Source organism: Bubalus bubalis, chromosome X, assembly GCF_019923935.1.
Source record: "Bubalus bubalis isolate 160015118507 breed Murrah chromosome X, NDDB_SH_1, whole genome shotgun sequence".
Taxonomy (NCBI): Eukaryota; Metazoa; Chordata; class Mammalia; order Artiodactyla; family Bovidae; genus Bubalus; species Bubalus bubalis.
In genome coordinates, this window is record NC_059181.1 from 49,775,245 (window position 1) to 49,800,021 (window position 24,777).

A 24,777-nucleotide genomic window follows, 5' to 3' on the forward strand; every position below is an offset into this window, starting at 1 on the left:
GAATTCTGCCTTCCAGACTGCCTTCTGACCCAAGCTTCAACACTGACTCTTTCCTGGGTTATCAGCCTGCCTATAGATATCAGACTTGCCAGCCTCTGCAATCATATGAGTCAATTCCTTAAAATTAATTCATTCTCTCTCTTATTCTCACATACTTCTTATTTGTTCTCTTTCTCTGAGGAACCTGAGTAATACACACACATATAAGGAAACACTTTATTTTGCTTGAAATTGCTATTCACAGAACCCCTAGCCATTTTACTCTAAAACTTCCAAGTTTGAATCTTTAATGAAAGAGTATACGTCTGTTAATTAAGCTTAAAATCCCACAAAGAACATTAATGTATCTTTGGGGATATTTACATAAGCATTTAGAAAACATTAAGTTGATCACTAAAAATTATAAGTACTTAAAAAATCCATTGGAATGCTCTAGGATTTTCTGTGGTAAATTGGGCCAGGGAAACAAAACAGAAAACCCTAAACTAACAAACCCTCACAATCTCAAGGCCAAGCTACATACAGAATTTTCAGCTGAATTAAGAAAAAATTAATACTTAGTGAGAGGGAAAAGGAATTAGAAAGGATAGACACTCCAAAGTCCTTTACAGAGTCAAATACTGAACTGTCAAGTTGTTTCTAAAAGCCTGGAAGTTAACCCAGAAACAACAAAACATACGCAAATACTGGAACACTGAAGGCAATCATATAACTAATTATGGAAAAAAGTATTCTTGACCACAGTTATTATCAAAAAAATTCTTAAGCTAAAGGGGATCCTTAGACTCCTAGGTTCCAACCCTAGAAGGAACCTAGGAGTTCCTAGGAACCGTATTCCTAGAGGAACCATATTCTTCTATATCACCAGTATATTTTGAAACTGCTTTCCTCAACTTTATTTATTCTTGGAAATAGAGAATCTTCACTTTCAGCTTAGACTTTAAAATCCAATCTTCTCATTTTATATTGAGCAAACTAAAGCTGGACTCTATTTGTGACTTGCCAGTCCTGGGGTCTCATAGCTAGCTAGGAGTTTGCCCTTTCTACTGTGTCTTTTCTGGTTTAATCTTTGTGTACTAATCCCCATGGTAGAAAAGAAGATAAATATACCATATCAGTGCAATTATGAGGTCTTGGAATTGTGCCTAACACTGTGTAATTGGCATTTGAATTGGTGCATACCAGTTTCCAAGGTCAATATAGAGACAGTTGTGACCTTTCTTCATCTCAACCCTGGTGGGTCTTCTAGCCTTGACAATAACTGTCTGTTCTGAAGGACAGTAAAACAAAGGCAGCAAATATATTCTAAAAATATATAAAGCTGCTTAGTGATATCACGTGGTTAGGATCCTTTCCTAAATTTGAACATCATTTGCTAAATGAACATTATCTTTCCCTTACCAGAGAAGGTTTGTTTGTGTTTTTAAAAACAGATGTCAACTTTATTTTGAAAGCCTATACTGAGAATTTTTTTCCCTAAAAATGAATGGTACAAATTTCCCTATATCTCTACAAAAGAAGTTTACAAAGCACATCAATCATTTAGTGCATCACCCTTTCTACTTACCAGGTCTCGTTGATCCTCCTGTACCAGATCCATTTTGTGCACCAAGCAAAAGATTTTGGCATCTGGAGAATTCTGCAGAATGGCCTCCAAGCATGATTGGTAATAGTGCATGTCCTTTTCCAGTTCGCGGCTTTCCACATCAAAGACATAAATCAAAACCTCCACATTTCGGAATATGTTGTCTCGTTGGCTAGTAAAATAATTTTCCATGAAGGTGTCCTGTCTAGGGGGTAAAAGAAAATCTAGGTAGTAAGCAAATATCACTTAATCACTCCTATTTATGATCTATTTTTATTGGCTTAATCAATGTGAAAGATAATGCTAACATTTCAAATTAAAAGGCAAATGATAATAAATCAGGATGGGCTCACTTTCTTACTTATTAGGCCACACCTTGCACCACATTTTGCCCCCCTCCTTGTGTTCCAAATATATTTGACCTTCTGATAGTTCTAGAGGCCCATGGTCTATCCACCATGCTATTCAGTCTGTCTCACATGTCTCATACTTTTACACCTAATTAATGGCTACTTTTTCCACTGGATTTCAGTATAATCCATACTTCCTCACAGAAACCATCCCTGCCCTCACTGACTTGGACAAATCCAGTCACCACAGACCCTTATACCAACACATTGGTCTTATTTGTAACACTCACCACAAGTGTGATATTACACATATTTGTGTGAGTTTTTAAATAAAGACATTCAATTCCCTAGACAGCAGGCTCCATGAAAGGAAGAACTATGGCCATTACTACTTGACATTGTTTCCCAGCTTTTAGCACAGAGCTTAGCACAGAACAACTAGCACAGAGTAGTTGTTCAATGAATATTTACTGAATGAATAACTAGTCATACACTCTAAACTATATGAAAATGGCTCCAAGTTAATTTTTTAGTAGATTTTGCTCTTTGCTTCTTAGGCTATATACAGCTTTCCAAGAAATTCTCAATTACCAGCTACTAGAAGAAAACAGTAGTGTTTTGTCCTGAACAAAAAAAAAAAAAAAAAATCAAGGAGTAGTATCAACAACATGGTAGAATGAAAAGCTACCTTTGTCTCTCCCCTTTAATCTACAACCAGTAAAACATTCACAACTCAGCAAAGGTGTTTTGGCAACACACCAGGATGCTAGAGAATTCCACACACCCACACCTCTAAAGGTGGATGGACTGGAATAGATAGAGGCAGGACCTAAGGAACAGTAAAAGTATTACCTGCAATTCTGATTCTCTAATCAGTGCAGCTAAGCCCACAGACCCATATAACCTGGCAGCAGCAGGGTAGGCAGCGCACACAACTCCAGCCTCCTGGCTGCAGTGACACCCATGACCACAAGTAACTATACAGTAGCGGGAATGGGGGTTGGGGCCCTGTGTCTCCAGCCACTGAGGTTCCTAAGTCTCCAGCCCCCTGTTCTTCCCCAGTAGCAGCAGAGCCTATGAACCTTAGAAAACCAGATAGGGAAGAGGTATTGGTATGAACTTGGCTCCCCCTACCCCTTCCCCCTGCAGTGGCAGAGCCTATGACTCAGAGGATACTGGAAGCAAGGGAAGAACCACCATCCAGGTACACCATGAAGCTTCTGCCAGTTCAACAGGCAGAAGCAAGGTGCCAATGAACCTGAAAACACAAGAAGTGATAATGAGCACAAGAGCAGGGGGCACACTTCTGACAGAGATAGCTCAGGTAAGATAAACCAAAGACTTATACTAAAGGGCCACCTATGGAAAAAGAAAAGACCTCTAATTTCTAACCGGTTCCATATCACATGCTCTGTCAGAAGCATCAGGAAGAATCACAGTAACACTGCACCACAAAAAGAAAATGACAATTCTCCAGAAATCAAACATAAAGTCAAAGAATAATGTGATCTAACTGATAGAGAATTTAAAATAGCTATCATGAAGAAACTCAACAAGCTACAAAAACTCAGAAAGGCACTTCAATGAGCTTAGGAATAAAACTAATAAACAGAAATGCTTTACTGAAAAGATTGAAACTTTAAGAAAGAACTAAAATTCTGGAGCTGAAAACTCATAATAAATGAGATGAAGAATGCATTAAAAAGCACTGAAAATGAAGCAGACCATATGAAAGAGAGAATTAGCAAATATGAAGACAGAAATCTAAGATGCAAAACAATGAGGAAATTCTATAAGAGCTATCTGACTCCTTTAGTAGGGCAACATTAGGATAGTGGACATCCCAGAGGGAGAAGGGAGCAGAGTTTACAAAAGCTGAGGGAGTTTATCAACACTAGAGCTGCCTTATGAGAGATGCTGAACAGAGTTCTTATACCAGAAACAAAAAGACAAAAGTACACAAAACTTGGCATAAATAAAGTGATAAATGGGTATCCTCGATGGCTCAGTGGTAAAGAATCCACTTGCAATGCAGAAGATGTGGGTTTGATCTGCAGGTCAGGAAGATCCCCTGAAAAAGGAAATGGCAACCCACTCCAGGATTTTTGCCTAAAAAAATCTCATGGACAGAGGAGCCTGGAGGGCTACAGTCCAAAAGGTTATAAAGAGTTGAACATGACTCAGCATGAGCATGAGAAGGTGACAGAATCAGAAAATTGCAGCTGTCAGAACAGGTTTTTAAATGCTTTATTATAGCATAAAGGTTAAAAGGGGAGAAAATGCAAAAAAAAAAAAACTATAGCTACTTTAATTTGGTAACAAACTCAGAATATAAAAAGGGGAAGTTTGAGACAACAAAAACACAAAAGAGGAAGGGGAAAACCATGTAGTTAAATGAAGATAAGATGCCATTAACAGAAAAAGGACTATTTATCTATGTGATATTTGATATACAGTTCATGGTAACTGCAAGACATTAATCTAAAATGGAGACACAAAACATACAAAAAGAGGAAACTGAGGAAAATATCAGAAAACTACCAACCAAAAATGGCAGACAGAAACACAAGGAAAATAAACAATAAAAATATAGAGCAAGTAGAAAACAAAAGATAAAATGGCAGTACTAAGTCCTCATCCATCAATCATAACCCAAAATGTAAGTGAACTGAATTTATATGAAAAGACACAGAGCAGCTGGATGGGTTATAAAGTAAGACCCATATTAAAAAATCAGAAACAAAAGATACCATAAAAATACAAAGGATGAGAATAACAAAAGATACCACAGAAATACAAAGGATTGTAAGAGAATATTCCAACAAATTGGACAACCTAGAAAAAAATGGACAAAATCTTAGAATCATAAAATCTTCTAAGACTGAACCATGAAGAAATAAGACAACTCGAACAGGCTGACCACTAGTACAGACATTGAAATAGTAATCAAAAAACTACCAAAAAACAAAAGCCCAGGACCAGATGGCTTCAGATGAATTTCATCAAACATTCAAGGAAGATTTAATAACTACCCTTCTCAAACTACTCTAATAAATTGAAGAGAAGGGAACACTTCCTAACTCATTTTATGAAGCCAATATCACCCTAATACCAAATCAGACAAAGCCAACACACACAAAAGGAAAATTATAAGCCAGTATCTCTGATGCATATAGATGCAAAAATAGTCAACAAAATAACAGCAAACCAAATACAATACATTTAAAGGATTGTGCACCATGATCAGTGGGATTTACTCTAGGGATACATGGATGTTTCAACACCTGCAAATCAATCCATGTGATATACTACATTAATAAAATGAAGTATATAAATCATATGATTACTTCAGTAACTGCAGAGAAAACATTTGACAAAATTCAACATAAATTTATGATAAAACTCAATAAAGTAGGTATAAAAGGAATGTACATCAACATAATAAAGACTGTATATGATAAACCCACAGCTAACATCATACTCATTGGTGAAAAACTGAAAGCTTTTCTCTAAAATCTGGAACAAGACAAGAATGCCCACCATCAACATAGTACTGGAAATCCTAGCCAGAGCAATTAGGCAAGAAAAGGAAATAAAAGATATCCAAATTGGAAAGGAAGAAGTAAAACTGATTTGTAGATGACATGATTTTGTATAAAATCCTAAAGTCTCCACCAAAAAAAAATAAATAAATAAATACAGTAAAGTTGAAGGATACAAAATCAATATACAAAAACCTGTTGTGTTTCTATACACTAATAATGAGATAGAGAGATTAAGTAAACAATCCCATTTATAACTATGACAAAAAGAATAAGATATCTAGAAGTAAATTTAACCAATGAGGTAAAAGAACTATACATTGAAATCTATAAATTGCTGATAAAAAAGAACTGAAGAAACAAATAAATGGGAACATATTGTGTGCTCTTGGATTAGAAGAATATTGTTAAAATGTGTCTATAATGCAAGGCAATATACAAAATGAATATAATCCCTATTAAAATTCCAAGAAATTTTTTTTATAGAAATAGAAGAAATAATCCTAAAATTTGTATGGAATTACAAAAGACACAAATAGTGAAAGTAATTCTGAATAAAAGAACAAAGCTGGAGCTATAACACTCCCTGATTTCAAAATACTACAAAGCCACAGTAATCAAAACTGCATGGTATTAGAAGAAAAATAGATACAGATCAAGGGGCAGAACCGAGAGTCTAGAAATCTATGCATATACAGAAACTAATTTATGGCAAAGAAGCAAAGAATATGCAGTGGACAAAGTATAGTCTCTTCAATAAATGGTGTTGGAAAAAATGAAGAGCAATATCCAAAAAAAAAAAAAAAAAGAAACTAGACCAATCTCACACCATACAGAAATAAAATAAAACTAATCTCATACCATATAGAAAAATTAACTGAAAATGGAAAATTGTTTAAAGACTTCAACACAATATTTAAAACCATAAAACTCCTAGAAGAAAACTTAGGCAGTATGGTATTTGACATCAGTTTTAGCAATATCTTTCTAGATATGTCTCCATAGGCAAGGGAAACAGAAATAAAAATAAACAAATGGAACTACAAAAAACTAAAAAGCTTCTCCACAGCAAAAGAAACCAACAACAGAACAGACAACCTACTGAATGGGAAAAGACATTCAAATCATACATCTGATAAGGTGCTAATATCCAAAATATATAAAGAATTCACATAAACTCATCATCAACAACAACAACAAAACAATCTGATTAAAAAATGGGCAGAGCAGCTGAATAGACATTTTTCCAAAGGTATGCAAATGGTTAACAGGAGCATGAAAAGATGTTCAATGTCACTGATTACTAGGGAAATGTAAATGTAAACCACAATAAACATCTAAGGCCTGTTACACTGGTTATTAGCAAAAGGGTAGGAATAACAAGTGGATAAGTAACAAGTGGAAAAAGGGGAACCTTTATAAGCTCTTTGTGGGAATGTAAATTGGAGCAGCCAGTATGGAAGAAATATGTTGTTGCTGTTGTTCAGTTGCCTAGTTGTGTCAGACTCTTTGTGATTCCATGGACTGTAGCACAAGAAGCTCCTCTGTCCTCCACTATCTCCTGGAGTTTGCTCAAATTCATGTCCGTTGAGTTGGTGATGCTATCTAACCATCTTTCCCAGCATCAAGGCCTTTTCAGTGAATTGGACTCTTTGTATCAGGTGGCCAAAGTATTGGAGCTCCAGCTTCAGCATCAGTCTCTTCAGTGAATATTCAGGTTGATTTCCTTTAGGACTGACTGGCTTGATCTCCTTGCTTTCCAAGGGGCTCTCAAGATATTTCTTTTATACTTCTTTGTATTCTTGCCACCTCTTCTTCATCTCTTCTCCTTCTGTTAGGTCCTTACTGTTTCTGTCCTTTATTGTGGATTCTCATGATAAAGGAAGAAATATGGAGTGTCCTCAAAAAATCAAGACTACAACTACCAGCTATCCCACTTCTGGATATTTATTCAAAGAATATGTAAACACTAACTTGAAAAGATACATGCACCCCTATGTTCACTGTGGCATTATTTGTAGTAGATAAGATATGGAAACCACCTAAGTGTCGATCAAGAGATGAATGGATAAAAAAGATGTCATATCTATATACAATGTACTACTATTCACCCATATAAAAGATGAAAACTTGGCATATGCAACAACATGGATGGATCTTGAGGATATTATTTTAAGTGAAATAAGTCAGGTGGACAAATACCATATGATCTTACTCATCATATAAAAAGTAATAAATAAATTTACAAATCAAACTAAAAAAAAACAAACATATAGATATAGAAAAAAGAGTAGTGGTTATGGGAAGGAAAGGGGCAGGAGGTGGGTGGAAAGGATAAAGGGGGTAAACTGTACGGATAGAAACTATATTTTGGGTTGTAAGCATGCTGTAGGGTATACAGAAGCAGAAATACAATGTTGTACACATGAAATCTATATGATGGTAAAAACCAATGTTACCTCAACAAAAATTAAATCTTAAAAAAAAAAGGAAAGAACTATATAAATAAAGAAGGAAAGAAAAAAGATATGTACTATGAAGTCTTTTGTCATAGCCACCAAAGACTGTCTGTGTATGTTAATCTAGTGTGGTGTAACTTTCAATGCTTTTCTTACTGTGTGATACACAGAAGGTTATCAATAGGAATTTGCTGAGTGAATGTTGAATAGATTTCTAGAAAACAAGAATAATCATTGAATTGGGGTGGGGGTTTCTGGTAAATTTAACTTTCTAAATTTCTGGAGGCTATTCTGAAAATCTATGGTTTTTCTTTCCTAAAGGAAAGAATCTAGCATGAAACCTGGCTTTTGGCATGCTGTCAATAAATAGCAGTTCCTTTACAAAAAATCGTGAGCGTAGCTTCTAGTCCTACACTCTGCTATCAAGTTGCTATGTGACCTTGGGAGATTCATGATCTCACTGGACTTCAGCTGCCTTATCTGTAAAAATGACAATAACATGTTAGTAACTAAAAGCAAAGGACTTGGACTAATCTCTTGATACAGATTACAGAATTTAAATCAATGATACTGAAGACGGATTTACATGGAGGAAGCTACTAATGTGTTAAGTGAACCACCTGTTAGCAATAATGAAGTTATTTTTCTGATTTGTTATTCTTTCACCAAATACTCATTGAGCACCTATTCCCTAGTTGGCTCTATACTAGGAGCTAGGAGATACTGAGCTAATTATAACATTTCTTTACTTTGTGAGGCACTCTGAAATGTGTGTGTATGCATATATATATATATATATGCATACACACACATAATTTCAATCATCAAAACTTTATGGGTTTGTACCATCATTATTCCTATTATACACACGAAAAAGCTGTAGCTCAGAGTGTTTAAATGATCTATCCAAGATAACACAGCTAACAGAGCTGAGATACAAACCCCAATCTAATTCCATAGCCTAAGGGCTCCTAATTATTGTGTACTATATATTGCTACTGTAGCACAGAGATGCAAGAATAGAAAGCACACCATATGGAAGGGAGCACCATATGCACAGTGAATGTGTATTTGTGATGGGATATTCTGGAAGTGTGTTGGACATGAGAGGAAAAACTATCTCCTATTCCTCCAACAGTGGGAAACTCAGCTGGAGAACTGAGATCCAAATAACTGCTTAGATTGCCTGGAGATAATTATTAAAATACCAAAGAATGAGGTGGTATGGTGTGATAGCTAAGAGCTCAGCATTGGTGTTAGGCCGCTTGAGACAGAAACCTAATTTCTTCATCTGAAAAAGAGAAGGATGATGGATCCCATACCATAGATACTTAGATATAGCTTGTGTGAATACTGCTTAAACATGTCAAATATAGAGGGCATTTTCATAATAATAATAGAAAAGTCAGATATCTTCATTCAATCAAGTGCCAATTCTGAGGTAATTTTTATCTAATGTATCTATTACAAATGATAATTACTCTAGCATATTCGCTGTGTCCATGGGGTTGCAAAGAGTCAGACACAATTTAGTGACTAAACAGCAGCAATAACATTCTCTGTGCTGATTATACTAGATGCCATGATTATTGTCATTGACCTCATGAAGAATTAAGCAGATGGTACTTACCCACCACAGTCCCACAGGTTCAATACCAGGTTTCCCAGAAACCGAACATGAGAATGTTCTACATCAACTGGAAAACAAATATGATAAATCTAGTAATTGTAGCATGCAAGATGAAATTCAAAATAAAGCACTAACCCATGGAATTTAGAAGGACCAAAGTGGAGTGAAATGCTCAAAGCTACAAGAAGAAGGTGATTTTCAGCTTAGCAGTGTGGTTTAGTGGCAAGGTGGGCACCTAAACTATCCTGAGCTACAGAAATGGCTTTCATGTAAGTCATTATATTTTAGTAGTTTTAGTGCTTAGAGAAGAAACAATCTCCAATTATCATACTGTTAAAATTTCAACATGTAAGACAGACATATACCGTTTAATAGCTCTTTTCTGACCTATCAATACATTCCACAAAAAATTTAAAATTAAAAAGGACAACAAAAACCAAATACAAACAAACATAAAACATAACCAAACTCACTCCCTCTACTGATTTTCTTATTTTGATTAATGACCCTATCATTTTCCCATTTTGAGGGGGTCATTTTTGACTCCTCTGTCCACATTCAGTTCATTGCTATTCCCAATTCCATTCTTTGTTTCACTATCTGCTACTAATATTAGGGAAGGCTCTTACCTTCTCAAGCCTACACAGCTACAATAGCTTCATAATTACCTCCCACCAGGAAGCCTTGGGGGATTCCCCGATGGCTCAAACAGTAAAGAATCTGCCTGCACTGCAGGTAACACAGGAGATGAGGGTTCGATTTCTGGGTGAGGAAGATTCCCTGGAGGAGGAATGGCAACCCACTCCAGCATTCTTGCCTAGAAAATCCCAAGGACAGAGGAGCCTGGTGGGCTACTGTCCATAGGGTCGCAAAGAGTTGGACATGACTGAGCATGCACACGCTCAGTCTCAGGAAGCCTTACTCACTTTACTTCATCCTATAGACTGCTGCCAGGTTCATCTTCTTAACACTACTTTGAACATGTCACTCCCCATTTTATAAACTTTCAGTGGCTCCTCCATGCCTACAGAGGGGCATGCAAGGTCCTTCAGAATTTGGCTTCCAAACTACCTTTATGTTCCCCAATGAATCACATTAATAAAGCCTTTTGCTCCAGTCCAATTTTATTCACAGTTTATTCACAGTCCTCCCAAGCCCCTTTACCTCCCCAGCCTCCAACACACCTTATATCAGGGGTCGCAAACTTGCTAATAGGAGCCAGGCCAGTAAACGTACAAGTGTGAAGTTGATCATGTATGGAGAGTAAACATCCACCAAAGGGGACAATGGAATGGGCAGCAATCACTTAGCTCTAGCTCATTTACCATGCAGGAACATGCGCTCAGGATTTCCAGATCTTTAAATTTTTCAATAGTAGCAGGAAATCCAGAGTTTTTGTGGAAACTTTTACATATTGATAACTAATTCCAATTTTTCTAAAACATTGCACAGGCCAAACAAAACACATCTACAGGCCTTATCCAGCATACAAGCTGCCTGTTTGCGACCTCTGCTTTCCATGTCCCTCCCCACCCTATACTTTGTCTATTCTGCCCATCTGCCTAGAAAATCTTCCCCACCTTTCTTCCAAAGTTAGATTCATCTTCTAAGACCCAGCTTAAACCCCATCTCCTCTAAAAACCCTATTTAGCCACCCCCACTTACCATCATCACGCCCTCTGAATTCATTTAAACATTTATTAAGCATCTACTCTCTGCCAGGCACTAAAAAATCATAAAGAATAATAATGAAAATTCTTTTCCTGGAAATTTCTTGAAGTCTAGCAATTATCATCTTTATAATTTCTGTAACAGTTAATCAACACACAGTGGTGTTTCTTCTCTGACTATCTTGAAGCTGTTGCTTAAACTGACTGCTATCTAACTTTGAGGAATTTTATCTTCTAATAAACTAGATTATAAGCAGCAAAGCATTACTTAAAAAATACGGGCACTGGAATCAAACAGCTCTTAGCTCAAATACCCATCCTACCTCTCTGTGTGACCTTGGGTAAGTCACTTAACCTCTGAGTATCAGTTTCCTCTTCTATTAGGAAAAAAGGTGGGAGGCATACTATTGACCTCACAGGATTAAAGGGATTATCATACATCAAGTGCCTGGCATGTAGTAGTTGCTCAAACTATTTCCCTTTTCCCCCTTTTTCCCCCTCCTTGGAAAAGGAATCATATCTTACATGTCTTTGTATTTCCAACAGAGTCTACGAGAGAGTAGGTGCTCAAACTGCTATTAATTTGAAGACTATGTAAACGGTCTAGTACTAAAAAAAAATGGAAAGAAGTGCTACTGAGAAAGGGAAAGACAATAACAAAAGAAGTGACAGGATTCAGTGACTTTAGATATGGAGCACATAGGATAAAAATCTGGTTTCTACTCCCATATCATAAAAATTGTTCTCACCAAGTGACCAATGGCCCCATTACCAAATCCAGTGGACTTTTTAGTCCTTGTCTTACTTTTTGCACATGACACTGTTGACTATTCTCTTCTCAAAAAAATTCTCTTCTCTTGGCCTCTGATAAGAGACCTATAAATGCTCCAGCAGGTCCTCTCTCACAGGTTCCTATTCTTCTTTCTGTCCCTTAAATGTTGGAGTTCTTCAGGATTCCATCTTTGGCCACGTACTCTTCTATGTATTCTTCCCCCCCAGAAAAGCTAATCAATTCATATTATTTTAACATTTGGATACTGATAATCCATAATTATGTATCTATAATACAGATTTCTCTCTTCCCTTTCTGAATCAAATGACATCTTCATTTGCATATACTGCAAGTATCCCAAACTCAATATATCCAAATATAACATCATCTCCCCATTCTTCCCACAAAATCTATTCCTCTTTTAGTCTTCGCTAATTCAGTGATTTAAACCAGGTGACTAAGCCCAAACCTTAAGTTTTATCCTGAGTTCACTCTTTCCTGCTTCATTCCCCCAAAACATGCCAGCAAGTCCTGATGACTTTACCTCTTAAATATATCCCAAATCCATTTGCTTCTCAACATATTCACTACTACTACCCTAACCCAAGTTAAGACCCCATCATCTCTTACCTGGTCTACTAAAAAGAGTTCCCTAATTTGTCAATCTGTTTCTTCCCTTGCCTCTCTCCAATCTATCATCCATATTACAGATATAATGATCTCTCTACAATGCAGATTTTATTTAATCCATCTTTAAAAAGAAAAATAATAACATCTCTATGCATGACTGCATACACTCAGAAAAAATAAGGCCAGAAGGATAACCTCAAATTATTAGTGGTGGTTGTCCATAGGAAGTAGGCCTGAGAATGAGGGACTTTTCACAAGTATTAATTTTGTAATTAAAGTTGAAAATTAAAAATAATGAAATCTGATCATATTACTTTTCTGTTAGAAACACTCTAAGGGTTTCCCTCCAACTTCAGTTTAAACTACCTGACTTGGCATATAGGGCATTTTATGATCTAACCCCCACTTTCTGCCTCTCTCTTCAGTCTCAGTTCTCCTACAGGGGCCTCTGGCTCTCCTAGTCTTCCTGTCTTGCTATCATAAGAGCAACTGGAAAGAACCAAGAACAGAGCTTTGAGAAATCACATACACTTATGGGGCAGAAAGAAGAAATTCTTTTTCTTTTAAAGGGATGGATGATTAAAGATAAAGGAATAAAACCAGGGTAATAAAGCATTAAATAAAAGCCAAGAGATCAGAGAATTTTGAGAAGGTAGGAAATCTTGGAGTTGTCAACAGTGTTTGAGACTAAAATACTTCATAAGCACAATTTTTATTGACAAGTTTACTATTCCAACAAACATTTTAATAGCCCCCTAATAAATAAATACCACCATTCTGATCCTTACTTCAAATTCCAAAACACAGTACACTCTAAGTTTAATAAAATGAAACCGGACTTTTTTCAGCAATGACAACTAGAAAAACACTAAAACATTCAAGGTGATATAATATTTTAGAATATGTACTCTTTCACTACTTTTAAAGAAAATCAGCAATTGAACAAAAATGAATAGTAAGCAAAAATCAATATACTATACATATTTTTATTTAGTCCATAAGTTTAGCAGTAGAACTCAGACCTTTCTTCCAGAAATGACAAGCTAGTTAATGACACACTAAAGCATTAAGGTCAACATAATATTTTGAAGTATACTTTTACGAACTTTAAGAAATACAGTAATTACTAACAAAGTATTATCAATAAAGGTCCCACTTGAGATAGCCCCAAGAACCCTGTCCCATCCACGGGAATCTCCAGAAAAACATTTGTTAAATAAATGGCCTGTTTAAATGTACAGGGTTCATATAATTTGCAACACTCTGTTCATAACTTTTTAATGAAGCTGCTAGATTATTTCAAAACTATTTTAAGTAGCTTGACTAGCTCTGAAATTTGGGTTATAAGACTATTCACTAGACTCAAAGTAGTCATTCAACTCTGATTAGCTAATGACAAAAATATTAATTGGACTAGAAAACAACTTCAATGAAAGGTGCAGAACTTAAAACACAAAGAGAAGTATGCCAGAAATTGCAGCTATAGCATAATGAATAAAGCAGGCGCACAGACTGACATTCTAGCTCTAACACTCATGAGTTGAGTGAGCTTAACTTCAAGGTCATATTTTCTTCATCTATTAAAATGAAGTTCATATGAGAACCGAAGTAAATAGAACAGCATATAATTAAACATTACCTTCATCTGTTCTACTGAAACCATTTGATTAAGGTCCAAATATTAAACTTGGAAGAACAGAAAAAAATTAAAATATAGCCAATCAAAACAGGGAGGAGTCTGAATAGGTACTTTCTAGAAGGAAATATCTTAAGGCATAATAGACCATAGGACCCTGTCCTGACCAAAATTTTTGATAAATGACTTAGATGAAAACTAGATGAGATGCTTATCAAATGTAAAAATTGCACATAGCTAGGAAGGATAGTTAACATATCAGATGAGCAAATAAGTAGCTAAAATGAAAATAGGATCCAACTCCTTTTCTATGGATAAGGAAACTGAGGCCCAGTGAGATAGTAACTTGCTAGATTTCAAAGTTAACCTTTCATGGGCTAAAACAATCAAAACTGAATAATTCAATAAACATTTATTCCTATGTTCAAAATATTTTCTGCACAAGAATCAGAAGGAGGATTTGTGTTTTAATAAAAATATATGTGAAAAGGAATTTTTTTTTTTAGTATGACTCAGTATAAAGAAAGACACTCCATAGAAGGACAGTAGGGGCTGGACTGTGCTAACAGCACTGTAACACCCAGGACAAGAGATGTACTAGTCATACTCTCCTGTGATTAGACCATGTCTTAATTTAAATCTCAGCTCTAAAAAATATAGATATATTCAAACAAGTCCTTAAAAATGCTTCAAAATGATGTCAAATGAGAGAGAGATGGAGGAACCAGAGATTTTTAACTTAAGAAAGATAAGATTTGGGAGGCAAGGGATGGCTAGGATAGATTGAGACATCAATCATACTAAAATATTTGCATAGACTCAAGAGAACAGAAAGGGTACCAACTAACAGAAATAAAGGGAAATAGGGCTTTAACTAAGAAATAACTTTCTAATCATTAAAGCTTATCCAATTATAAGAGTCTATACTATACTCTAAGCACTTTAAGAACAGAAAAGAAGTTTCTTTTTCCTTCGTATCCTAGCATTTGGAACATAGGGGTGTTTTAAAAATGTCTGTTGTTCTTGAAATCAGAATGAAATAACTTTGGAAGTAATAGGTAGCTTGTCCCTAAAAGTGTTCAAGATGCTAGTAACCCAGATCAGGAAAAATTGAAAGCCAGGTAGGACAATGGTTTTGTTACCTAGAGGCCAAGGACCAAGGAAGAATCTAAAAATGCTTGGATGCTACAAAATGAAATGGCATTATAGCCTAAAGACAGAAAGGGTCTCCCAGGAGCATAGGTCCACTGGGCATCCATGGCAGCCCAGCTAGCTTGTACTAAGAAATCAGATTTAAGATTCAAACCATAAAGGGCAATGAAACATTTCTCAAGTCAAAGCTTGAATTCCAACAAGATATCTATGTATATCCAGGAAGAGAAATAGCAGAGTACACATCCAGATAATCTTCCTCTGACAGCCTCCCAACCCCAGCAATTTACCTTTTAATAAGACTAGGACTAACTACTGCTTTAAAAATCATAGATTTAATGTTATGTTTGTTAATACCTATAAATTAATGTATTTTTACATAATAACAGTTAAAAACAAATACCCTCCCCCACATAAAAAATGAACAAACAAAAGGACCCCTATGCTTCTTGAGAAAGAACAGGATAAAAATGAAGTTGGACAAGGATATCCCATTTGGTAAGCAACCTAGAAAGGAAAGAACTTCTCCAAGAGAGCCAGCAGTAGTAACCAGAATTAGGTCACATCCTTCTGAGTGAGAAGGAATGAAAAAAAAGGAAAAGTGCTCAAAAACAAATCTGTCAGTCTCTGTATCACCAAGTTACTGCAACCAAGTGTGTTATTCAGATTAAGATCACATGACTTTACAATAAGATAAAACATCTTACTTGTTGCACCAAGACGACGTGTGTCTCTTGCAATATAATTTGCAAAGATAATAGACCTCATGCTGGTCTTACCCGATCCACTTTTACCCATCAATAGCACCTAAAGACAAAATGGGAAAAAAGAAAAAGAAAGAAGTCAGCAATCAAGGGCAAATCAAATCTAAAGGGATCTATTTATCTCTTGAACTTGATGTTTTACTGAAGTGACAGTCCACACAACCTAAAGTGGATATTTGTAAATGACTAGTTCTCTGACCAATGTGAACATGGAGGTACCTAGAATTCCAGAGACCAGTCACTTACCTGTCATAAGTCACACTTTCTCTTGGTGATGGAATCACAGTGAATTTACCATGTTATAAATATATTCTATCATACATTCAGTATTACCTTAGTGAAATAAAGGAAACTTCAATAATCTGATGAAAGGAAATCAACTTAACAGGAAACTCTCATAATCTAATATTTTATGCACTACACTATCTGTCAGGGTATTTCAGTATAAATGAAAATTCACCCTCCTACTCAGAGTCAACCTTATCACTTCTGCCATTAATTTCATCCCTTTTACTCACCTTCATGATTTTGTTCCATTATTTACTCTTTTGCACTGTGTGTGTGCTCAGTCACTCAGTTGTGTCCGACTGTTTGTAACCCCATGAAGTGTAGCTCGCCAGAATACTCAGCCATGGGATCTTCCAGGCAAGAATACTGGAGTCGGTTGCCATTTCCTTCTCCAGGGTATCTTCCCAACATAGGGATCAAACCACGTCTCCTACATTGGCAGGTGGATTTACCACTGAGACACCTGAGAAGTCCTAGTTACTCTTTTATTTCTTTTCATAACTGTCCCATTGCTTACAGGATCAAGTCCTTAAACTACACATTAAGACCCTCCTTGATCTGGCTTATCTACTCCTCTGCCTTTGTCTTCTGACCCTCCTAGCCTGAAACTTGTAGAGTCCAGCCGCAATGAACTGAACTGCTTGAAGTTCCTTTGAATGTGTCAGGTCTCCAGGGAGCCCAGTTCTATGTCATATTTTATGCTGAATTCTCTTCCATTAACTTTACACTCCGTTTTCTTTTTTCAGCTAAGCTCCATTTATCCTTTAAGACTTGGCTCAGCAATCATCTCAAGAATTTCTCTGATTCCAGAAAACATAGGCAAAACACTCTCTGATGTAAACCATAGCAGGATCCTCTATGACCCACCTCCCAGAGTGATGGGAATAAAAGCAAAAATAAACAAATGGGACCTAATTAAACTTAAAAGCTTTTGCACAACGAAGGAAACTATAAGCAAGGTGAAAAGACAGCCTTCAGAATGGGAGAAAATAATAGCAAATGAAGCAAGTGACAAAGAATTAATCTCAAAAATATATAAGCAATACCTGCAGCTCAATTCCAGAAAAATAAATGACCCAATCAAAAAATGGGTGAAAGAACTAAACAGATATTTCTCCATAGAAGACATAACAGATGGCTAACAAACACATGAAAAGATGCTCAACATCAATCATTATCAGAGAAATGCAAATCAAAACCACAATGAGGTACCATCTCAGGCTGGTCAGAATGGCTGCTATCCAAAACTCTACAAACAATAAATGCTAGAGAGGGTGCAGAGAAAAAGGAACCCTCTTACACTACTGGTGGGAATGCAAATTAGTACAGCCACTCTGGAGAACAGTGTGGAGATTCCTTAAAAAACTGGAAATAGAACTGCCATATGACCCAGCAGTCCCACTGCTGGGCATACACACTGAGGAAACCAGAATTGAAAGAGACACGTGTACCTCAATGTTCACTGAAGCATTGTTTACAATAGCTAGGACATGGAAGCAACCTAGATGTCCATCAGCAGACGAATGGATAAGAAAGCTGTGGTACATATACACAAAGGGATATTACTCAGCTATTAAAAAGAATGCATTTGAATCAGTTCAAATGAGGTGGATGAAATGGGAGCCTGTTATACAGAGCGAAGTAAGTCAGAAAGAAAAACACCAATACAGTATATTAATGCATATATATGGAATTGAGAAAGATGGTAATGATGACCCTATATGTGAGACAGCAAAAGAGACATAGATGTAAAGAACAGACTCTTGGACTTGGTGGGAGAAGGCAAGGGTGGGATGATTTGAGAGAATAGCATTGAAACATGTATATCATCATATGTGAAATAGATCGCCAGTCTAGGTTCAATGCATGAGAGAGCGTGTTCAGGGTTGGTGCACTGGAATGACCCAGAGGGATGGGATGGGGAAGAAGGTGGGAGGGGTGTTCAGGATGGGGAAGACCTGTACACCCATGGCTGATTCATGTGAATGTATGGCAAAAACCACCACAATATTGTAAACTAATTAGCCTCCAATTAAAATAAATAAATTGAAAAATAATAATTTGTCTGATACCAATACCCTAGGCTGGCTTAGGTATATTTCATCTCTTTTCTCCCATGACACTCTTATGACACTGCAAAGACCATAATGCATTGCAGTTATTCAATTTTTGTTTTGGTGTGTCTCTCACAAGACTCTGAGCATGGCAAGGAGAATCCCCTTTGAGTATTCAGTGCCTAACATATAACAGTCATTTAAAATATGTTTATCAAAAGAATGAGCAAGCTATCAAAACAAAGATACAAAACAAGCAAATTTTTAGCAATGAGAATTGTCGAATAGAAACAGTGAAGGTAAACACCTTCTAGTCAGTGACAGCATTTAACAAAGACACTTGCACTAAGAGAGAAACTAGGTGATGTAACTTTTAAGAGTCTTTTCTCACTTAAAATTTATGAACTATCGTTCCAATTACTTTTGATTTTCCAATGAGGGGTACACATTTTATCTTCAATTCTAAGATGTTTTATAAAAAATTATAATTACAAATATTGAGAATATTAAAAAAAAGTATACTACACTCAAGTTCAACTTAATCTAACTATTTAGCTATATAACTTTATCTTACTAAGGAAATGTTTCTAAGGATATTGTTTAAAGTTGTTAGAAAAAAAAGTTTTATTTTTATTCTTAATCATTTACAAATTTTTGGTATTTTTAGGCATCCTTGTTGATAGCAACTTTAGACAGCCTCATCAAGAACATTTCCTCTGCAAACTGAAGTTATATAACTGAATTATTAGATAAAGGCTAAATACAGTGTGTTTCTTTTTTTGTTAATTGAATATTCAGTTCAGTCGCTCAGTCGTGTCTGACTCTTTGCGACCACATGAATCGCAGCACACCAGGCCTCCCTGTCCATCACCAACTCCCGGAGTTTACTCAAACTCATGCCCATCGAGTTGGTGATGCCATTCAGCCATCTCATCCTTTGTTGATATGACTGGTGATAGAAGCAAGGTCCGATGCTATAAAGAGCAATATTGTATAGGGACCTGGAATGTTAGGTCCATAAATCAAGGCAAATTGAAAGTAGTCAAACAGGAGATGGCAAGAGTGAACGTCAACATTCTAGGAATCAGCAAACTAAAATGGACTGGAATGGGTGAATTTAACTCAGATGACCATTATATCTACTACTGTGGGCAGGAATCCCTTAGAAGAAATGGAGTAGCCATCATGGTCAACAAAAGAGTCCAAAAAGCAGTACTTGGATGCAATCTCAAAAACGACAGAATGATCTCTGTTCGTTTCCAAGGCAAACCATTCAATATCACAGTAATCCAAGCCTATGCCCCAACCAGTAACACTGAAGAAGCTGAAGTTGTACGGTTCTATGAAGACCTACAAGACCTTTTAGAATAAACAACCCAAAAAGATGTCCTTTTCATTATAGGGGACTGGAATGCAAAAGGAGGAAGTCAATAAACACCTGGAGTAACAGGCAAATTTGGCTTTGGAGTACGGAATGAAGCAGGGCAAAGGCTAGTAGAGTTTTGCCAAGAGAGCACACTGGTCATAGTAAACACCTTCTTCCAACAACACAAGAGAAGACTCTACACATGGACATCACCAGATGGTCAACACTGAAATCAGACTGATTATATTCTTTGCAGCCAAAGATGGAGAAGCTCTCTACAGTCAGCAAAAACAAGACTGGGAGCTGACTGTGGCTCAGATCATGAACTCCTTATTGCCAAATTCAGACTTAAATTGAAGAAAGTAGGGAAAACCATTAGACCATTCAGGTATGACCTAAATCAAATCCCTTATGAGTCTACAGTGGAAGTGAGAAATAGATTTAAGGGAGTAGATCTGATAGAGTACCTGATGAACTATGGAAAAGAAATTGAATATTAATACACAGTATTTATCCTTGGGTTGGTCAGATCCCCTGGAGGACAGCACAGCAACTCACTCCAGTATTCTTTCCTGGAGAATACCATGGAGACAGGAGCCTGGCCAGCTGCAGTCCATAGAGTCTCACAGAGCTGGACATGACTGAAGCAACTTAGCATGCATACCAACAATATTTATGACAAAATAATTAGTTACAATAGTTTCAGGTGTACAGAACAATGATTCATTTTTTGCAGATTATATTCCACTATAGGTTATTACAAGATATTGGGTATAATTCCCCATGCTATACAGTAGATATTTGTTGCTTATCTATTTTGTGTTTAGTAGTTTGTATGTTACTCTCATACCCTTAAATTGTCCCTCTCTCCTTTGTAACCAGTAGTTTGCTTTCTGTGTCTGTCTCTATTTTGTGTATAGATTCATCTGTATTATTTTTTAGATTCCATATATAAGTGACATCATATAGCACTTGTCTTTGTTTTATTTGACTGAGCATAATATTCTTTAGGTCCATCCATATTGCTGCGAATGGCAATATTTCATTCTTTTTTTATGGTCTTTGATTTTTAATTTAAGAAATCTTATTTTAATAGCTTATGAAAGACTTACCAAGGTTAACTGTATTAAGTACTAATTTAAGTGCTCTATCTGCATTTGCTCATTTAAGCTTAATAACAATCTTATGAGATAGGTAACATTATTATCACCATTTTATAAATGAGGAAGCTGAAAGCCTAAAAGGGTCAGAAATTTGCTCCAGAGCTGTGCTCTTATCGATTATTCCTAAACCCCAAGGTGGGGAACATTACCATAAGAGCACAATTCCATTTGGAGAACTCACATGAAATCTTATAGTGGTAATATCTGAGCTGGGTTCAACATAAATGTGCAGGCAAAGACATGTGTAGTGTGTGTGACTAGTTTGCCCAAAATGCAAATTAATCTGTAAACTTGAAGAAAAACAGATTCTGCATGACTATGATAGGGTTTAAAGGTGTGGCAGATGATTTAGTCAGGAATATATATATTTTTTATTTTTAATATAAATTTATTTATTTTAATTAGAGGCTAATTACAATATTGTATTGGTTTTAAAAGGGCATTCTATAAGATGAATCTTTTGGATTGTATTCAGTGGGCTTTGTGAAGTTACAAGAAGTTCTTTAGTATGTGAATGGAGATTTCTATGTTAGAAAAAATTAAATCCAATAACAAAGAAGGGGACAAGAGTCAGGGAGAACACATAGAAGGCTCCTACAACAGTCAAGAAAAGATGGTAAATGTAACCACAAATATACACAAATATTTCCTAAACAGTAATTTCTTACCTTTACTTTCATGTTTTTTATGTACCTAACAGATCTTACCTTTTTCTTCATGGCTGTATTTGGTAGCACCCACCTGCAGATATAAACCAAAAGACAGAGTTTCCATGATCCAGCTGTCTTGGAAATTGGAATGAAAGAAATTTTTTAAAAATGCAGAGGTGCAAAAGAGCACATTTAGCACAACAGCTAAGTACAGCTGTGTGGAAGACCTTAGTTAAGTAGAGGCCATCAATTTCCTAAATTATAAAACTGTGTTTATTCTCCCTTCTCCCCTAATTACCTGCTGAGGAGATAGCTCCTAGGAAGATGTATTTAAAAATATAAATGAGTTAAAATTCAACATTCAGTTTTTTATCACCTTAAAAATTTATCAAAGCAACATTTACAAATGTTTTAATAAATCAAACAATATTATCATATTTGAATATCTTTTTTCAAAGTCAGCATATTCTTATAAATCTTTATTCCTTCAGCTGTCCTTCCAAGTCATATCTCACTCATCACAGGCACAAAGTATGTAAATTCTCAAATTCAAGTACAAATTGGCACAGAAAGCATTCTCAAGCCACTGATCTCTGCACAGGAAAAACCAGCTCTCTTCTCAGTCTTCTTATTCTTAACATGATGACGTCAAATCTTCTTCACGGACAGTTCAAAACAATCCAGATTGCCTCTTTAAAACAATCTTCACTCCCCGGAGTGATATCACACCTGTCCCAACAACCAGGCCTCTTGATAGCTTATCCAATCACCAAAAGCAACCTTACTGGCAAATCGAAGCAATTTATCATAGGTGGGGTATTCTAATTCACAATACTCCCTTCAGTTAGAACGTCTACCCCGCCCCACCCCCCCACCCCCCATCACCACCACCTCCGCTTCCAGTTTTCAGTTAATACCCTTCACCTACCCAAGCGATCCTTCCGGTTCCCCTATGGGAGGATCCATTCTGGGCCCCAGATTCTCTTTCTCCATCTTTTTTTCAGAGTCAGATTCTTCCATCGTGCAACAAGTCTTTTCCAGTCTCTTCTAAATCCGCAGTACTCTCTTTTTTTTTCCTTGTTCACCCTTTCAGCCGCCTGTTCTCGTCGCCTGCGGTCCTTAGGCCTGTTCTATTCTCGCCTCCGCCTTTGTCCGCTGGGGGTCCGCTTTCCGCACGGTTACCTTTACCGACTGGAACTTGGCCTCAAGGCACCGCCAAGCCGGCCAGATCAAAAGCTAAGTGATTCGGTAATGCAAATGAAGAGATGGAGGATGAGAAGGAAAGAGGGATAGCGGGAGGTTCGTCTCAAGTTTGGGCCTCAGGATCCAACGTCTTGAAATCCAAAGGGGACTTCACTCGCAAAGAGGTGGGGATGAGGAAGGCAGAGGTGGCAGAAAGAGCAGACCCGTGCCGTAGGCACCAAGCGATGAATGCCTCAGTAGGCTTCTTGTTCCCGAGCCTAACTGCTCCGGAGAGTCCGCTGGAGGCAGCGGCGACTACGACCTAATAGCCCGCCCTTCAGGAGCGCAGGTACACCACCGCAGCCACCCTACTGCAGGCCAGGATCACGTGGGCACCTGCCTTAAACCCGGAGCTTGTCACGTGACTGCCGCTTCCCTAGGGGCCAGTGGGCTGAGACGAATACCATAGAGACTGCGCGGAAAAAGACAGAGTGCCACCCGTTGCCATCACGTGGCCCGGGCTCTTACAAAGCCCCAGCTCCGTTGAGCGCTGCCAGCCTGAAGGGGCTTTCCTTGTGGGCCACCTGGCCACACCTCCCGTGGAGAATTAAAGGAGCCAGTTGTGATTTTAGTGTCTCAAAGCTAGCTTTTTTTTTTTTTTTTTTTAAACTGTAACTTCACCCTTGATGTTTTTCAGTGATGAGAGCCAAACGTTTTTTCTCCTTGTTTTTTTACGTATTTGTTTTTGTGTTTTTTATTACTGATATTAACCCGTATTTGTGACTGAGCTTGGAACTAATGAGTTAATACATCCAAAGTACTTACAACTTTTTCTTCCACATAGTGCTCAATAAAAGTAATTATTGCTGGGATCAGGGGTTCATCAGGAAATTAGAACTTACACATTGCTCTCTGAAAGTAAGGGAATTATATAGGGGTATATATATATATATATAAATGGGCTTACTTCCCAGGTGGTTCTAGTGATGAAGAAGATATGTCTTATGTCTCTTGCCCGTTCAGGAGACATAAGAGACTGGAGTTCGATTCCTGGGTCAGGAAGATTCCCCTGGAGAAGGACATGGCAGCCCACTCCAGTATTCTTCCCTGGAGAATCCCATGGACAGAGGAACCTGGCGGGCTACAATCCATGGACTGACCAACTAAACACATACAGATATAGATATATGTATTATATCTATAATGTAATATATATAATATATATTTATATATGTGTGTATACATAAATATATATAAACCACATGTATATATTCCTTAAAAAGGAAGGAAAGAAATACTGGAGGGAGAGTAGGAAGGACAGAACAAAGGTAAGGAAAACTGTACAGAAACAAGATACTGTTTTGCCCCCAGAGGTCTCCATTTAACCTTCTATATGATCCTATCTTACAACAAATGACTTGCCTCAAGAAAAAATACATTCTATTCTGACCATGATTCTTTAGCTCTGTCATTGTTCAGTTGCTCAGTCATGTCCAATTCTTTGGGACAATCCCACCCCTCCATGGACTGCAGCACCCAGGCTTCCCTGTCCTTCATTGTCTCCCAAAGTTTGCTCAAACTCATGTGCATTCAGTCAGTGATGCCACCCAACCATCTCATCCTCTGTTGCCCCCTTTCCTCCTGCCCTCAATCTTTCTCAGCATCAATTCTTTGGCACTCAGTCTTTTCTATGGTCCAACTCTCACATCTATACATGACAACTGGAAATATCATAGCTTTGACTAAAGAGACCTTTGTCAGCAAAGTAATGTTTCTACTTTTTAATATTCTGTCTAGGATTGTCACATCTTTTCTTTCAAAGAGCAAGCATCTTTTAATTTCAGGGCTGCAGTCACCATCTGCAGTAATTTTGGAAGATGAAGA

At 37.0% G+C, this 24,777-nt stretch overlaps 1 protein-coding gene across 2 annotated transcripts in view; it reads right to left on the reverse strand.

Annotated features, from left to right (window-relative positions):
- Positions 1-23,313, reverse strand: part of RRAGB (Ras related GTP binding B) — a 41,112-nt gene extending 17,799 nt beyond the window's left edge. Inside the window, exons 1-6 of one of the 2 annotated variants that reach the window (XM_006068468.3) lie at positions 22,640-23,313; positions 21,769-21,802; positions 16,134-16,233; positions 11,762-11,845; positions 9,567-9,633; positions 1,568-1,790 (exon numbers count right to left, since the gene is read on the reverse strand). In XM_006068468.3, coding sequence (XP_006068530.1) covers positions 1,568-1,790; positions 9,567-9,633; positions 11,762-11,845; positions 16,134-16,233; positions 21,769-21,802; positions 22,640-22,731 — 600 coding nt within the window. In that variant the 5' untranslated portion in view covers positions 22,732-23,313. The remainder of the gene's footprint in view (positions 1-1,567; positions 1,791-9,566; positions 9,634-11,761; positions 11,846-16,133; positions 16,234-21,768; positions 21,803-22,639) is intronic. The other variant, XM_006068469.3, reaches the window with a different exon arrangement.
- Between the last annotated feature and the right edge of the window lie 1,464 nt (positions 23,314-24,777).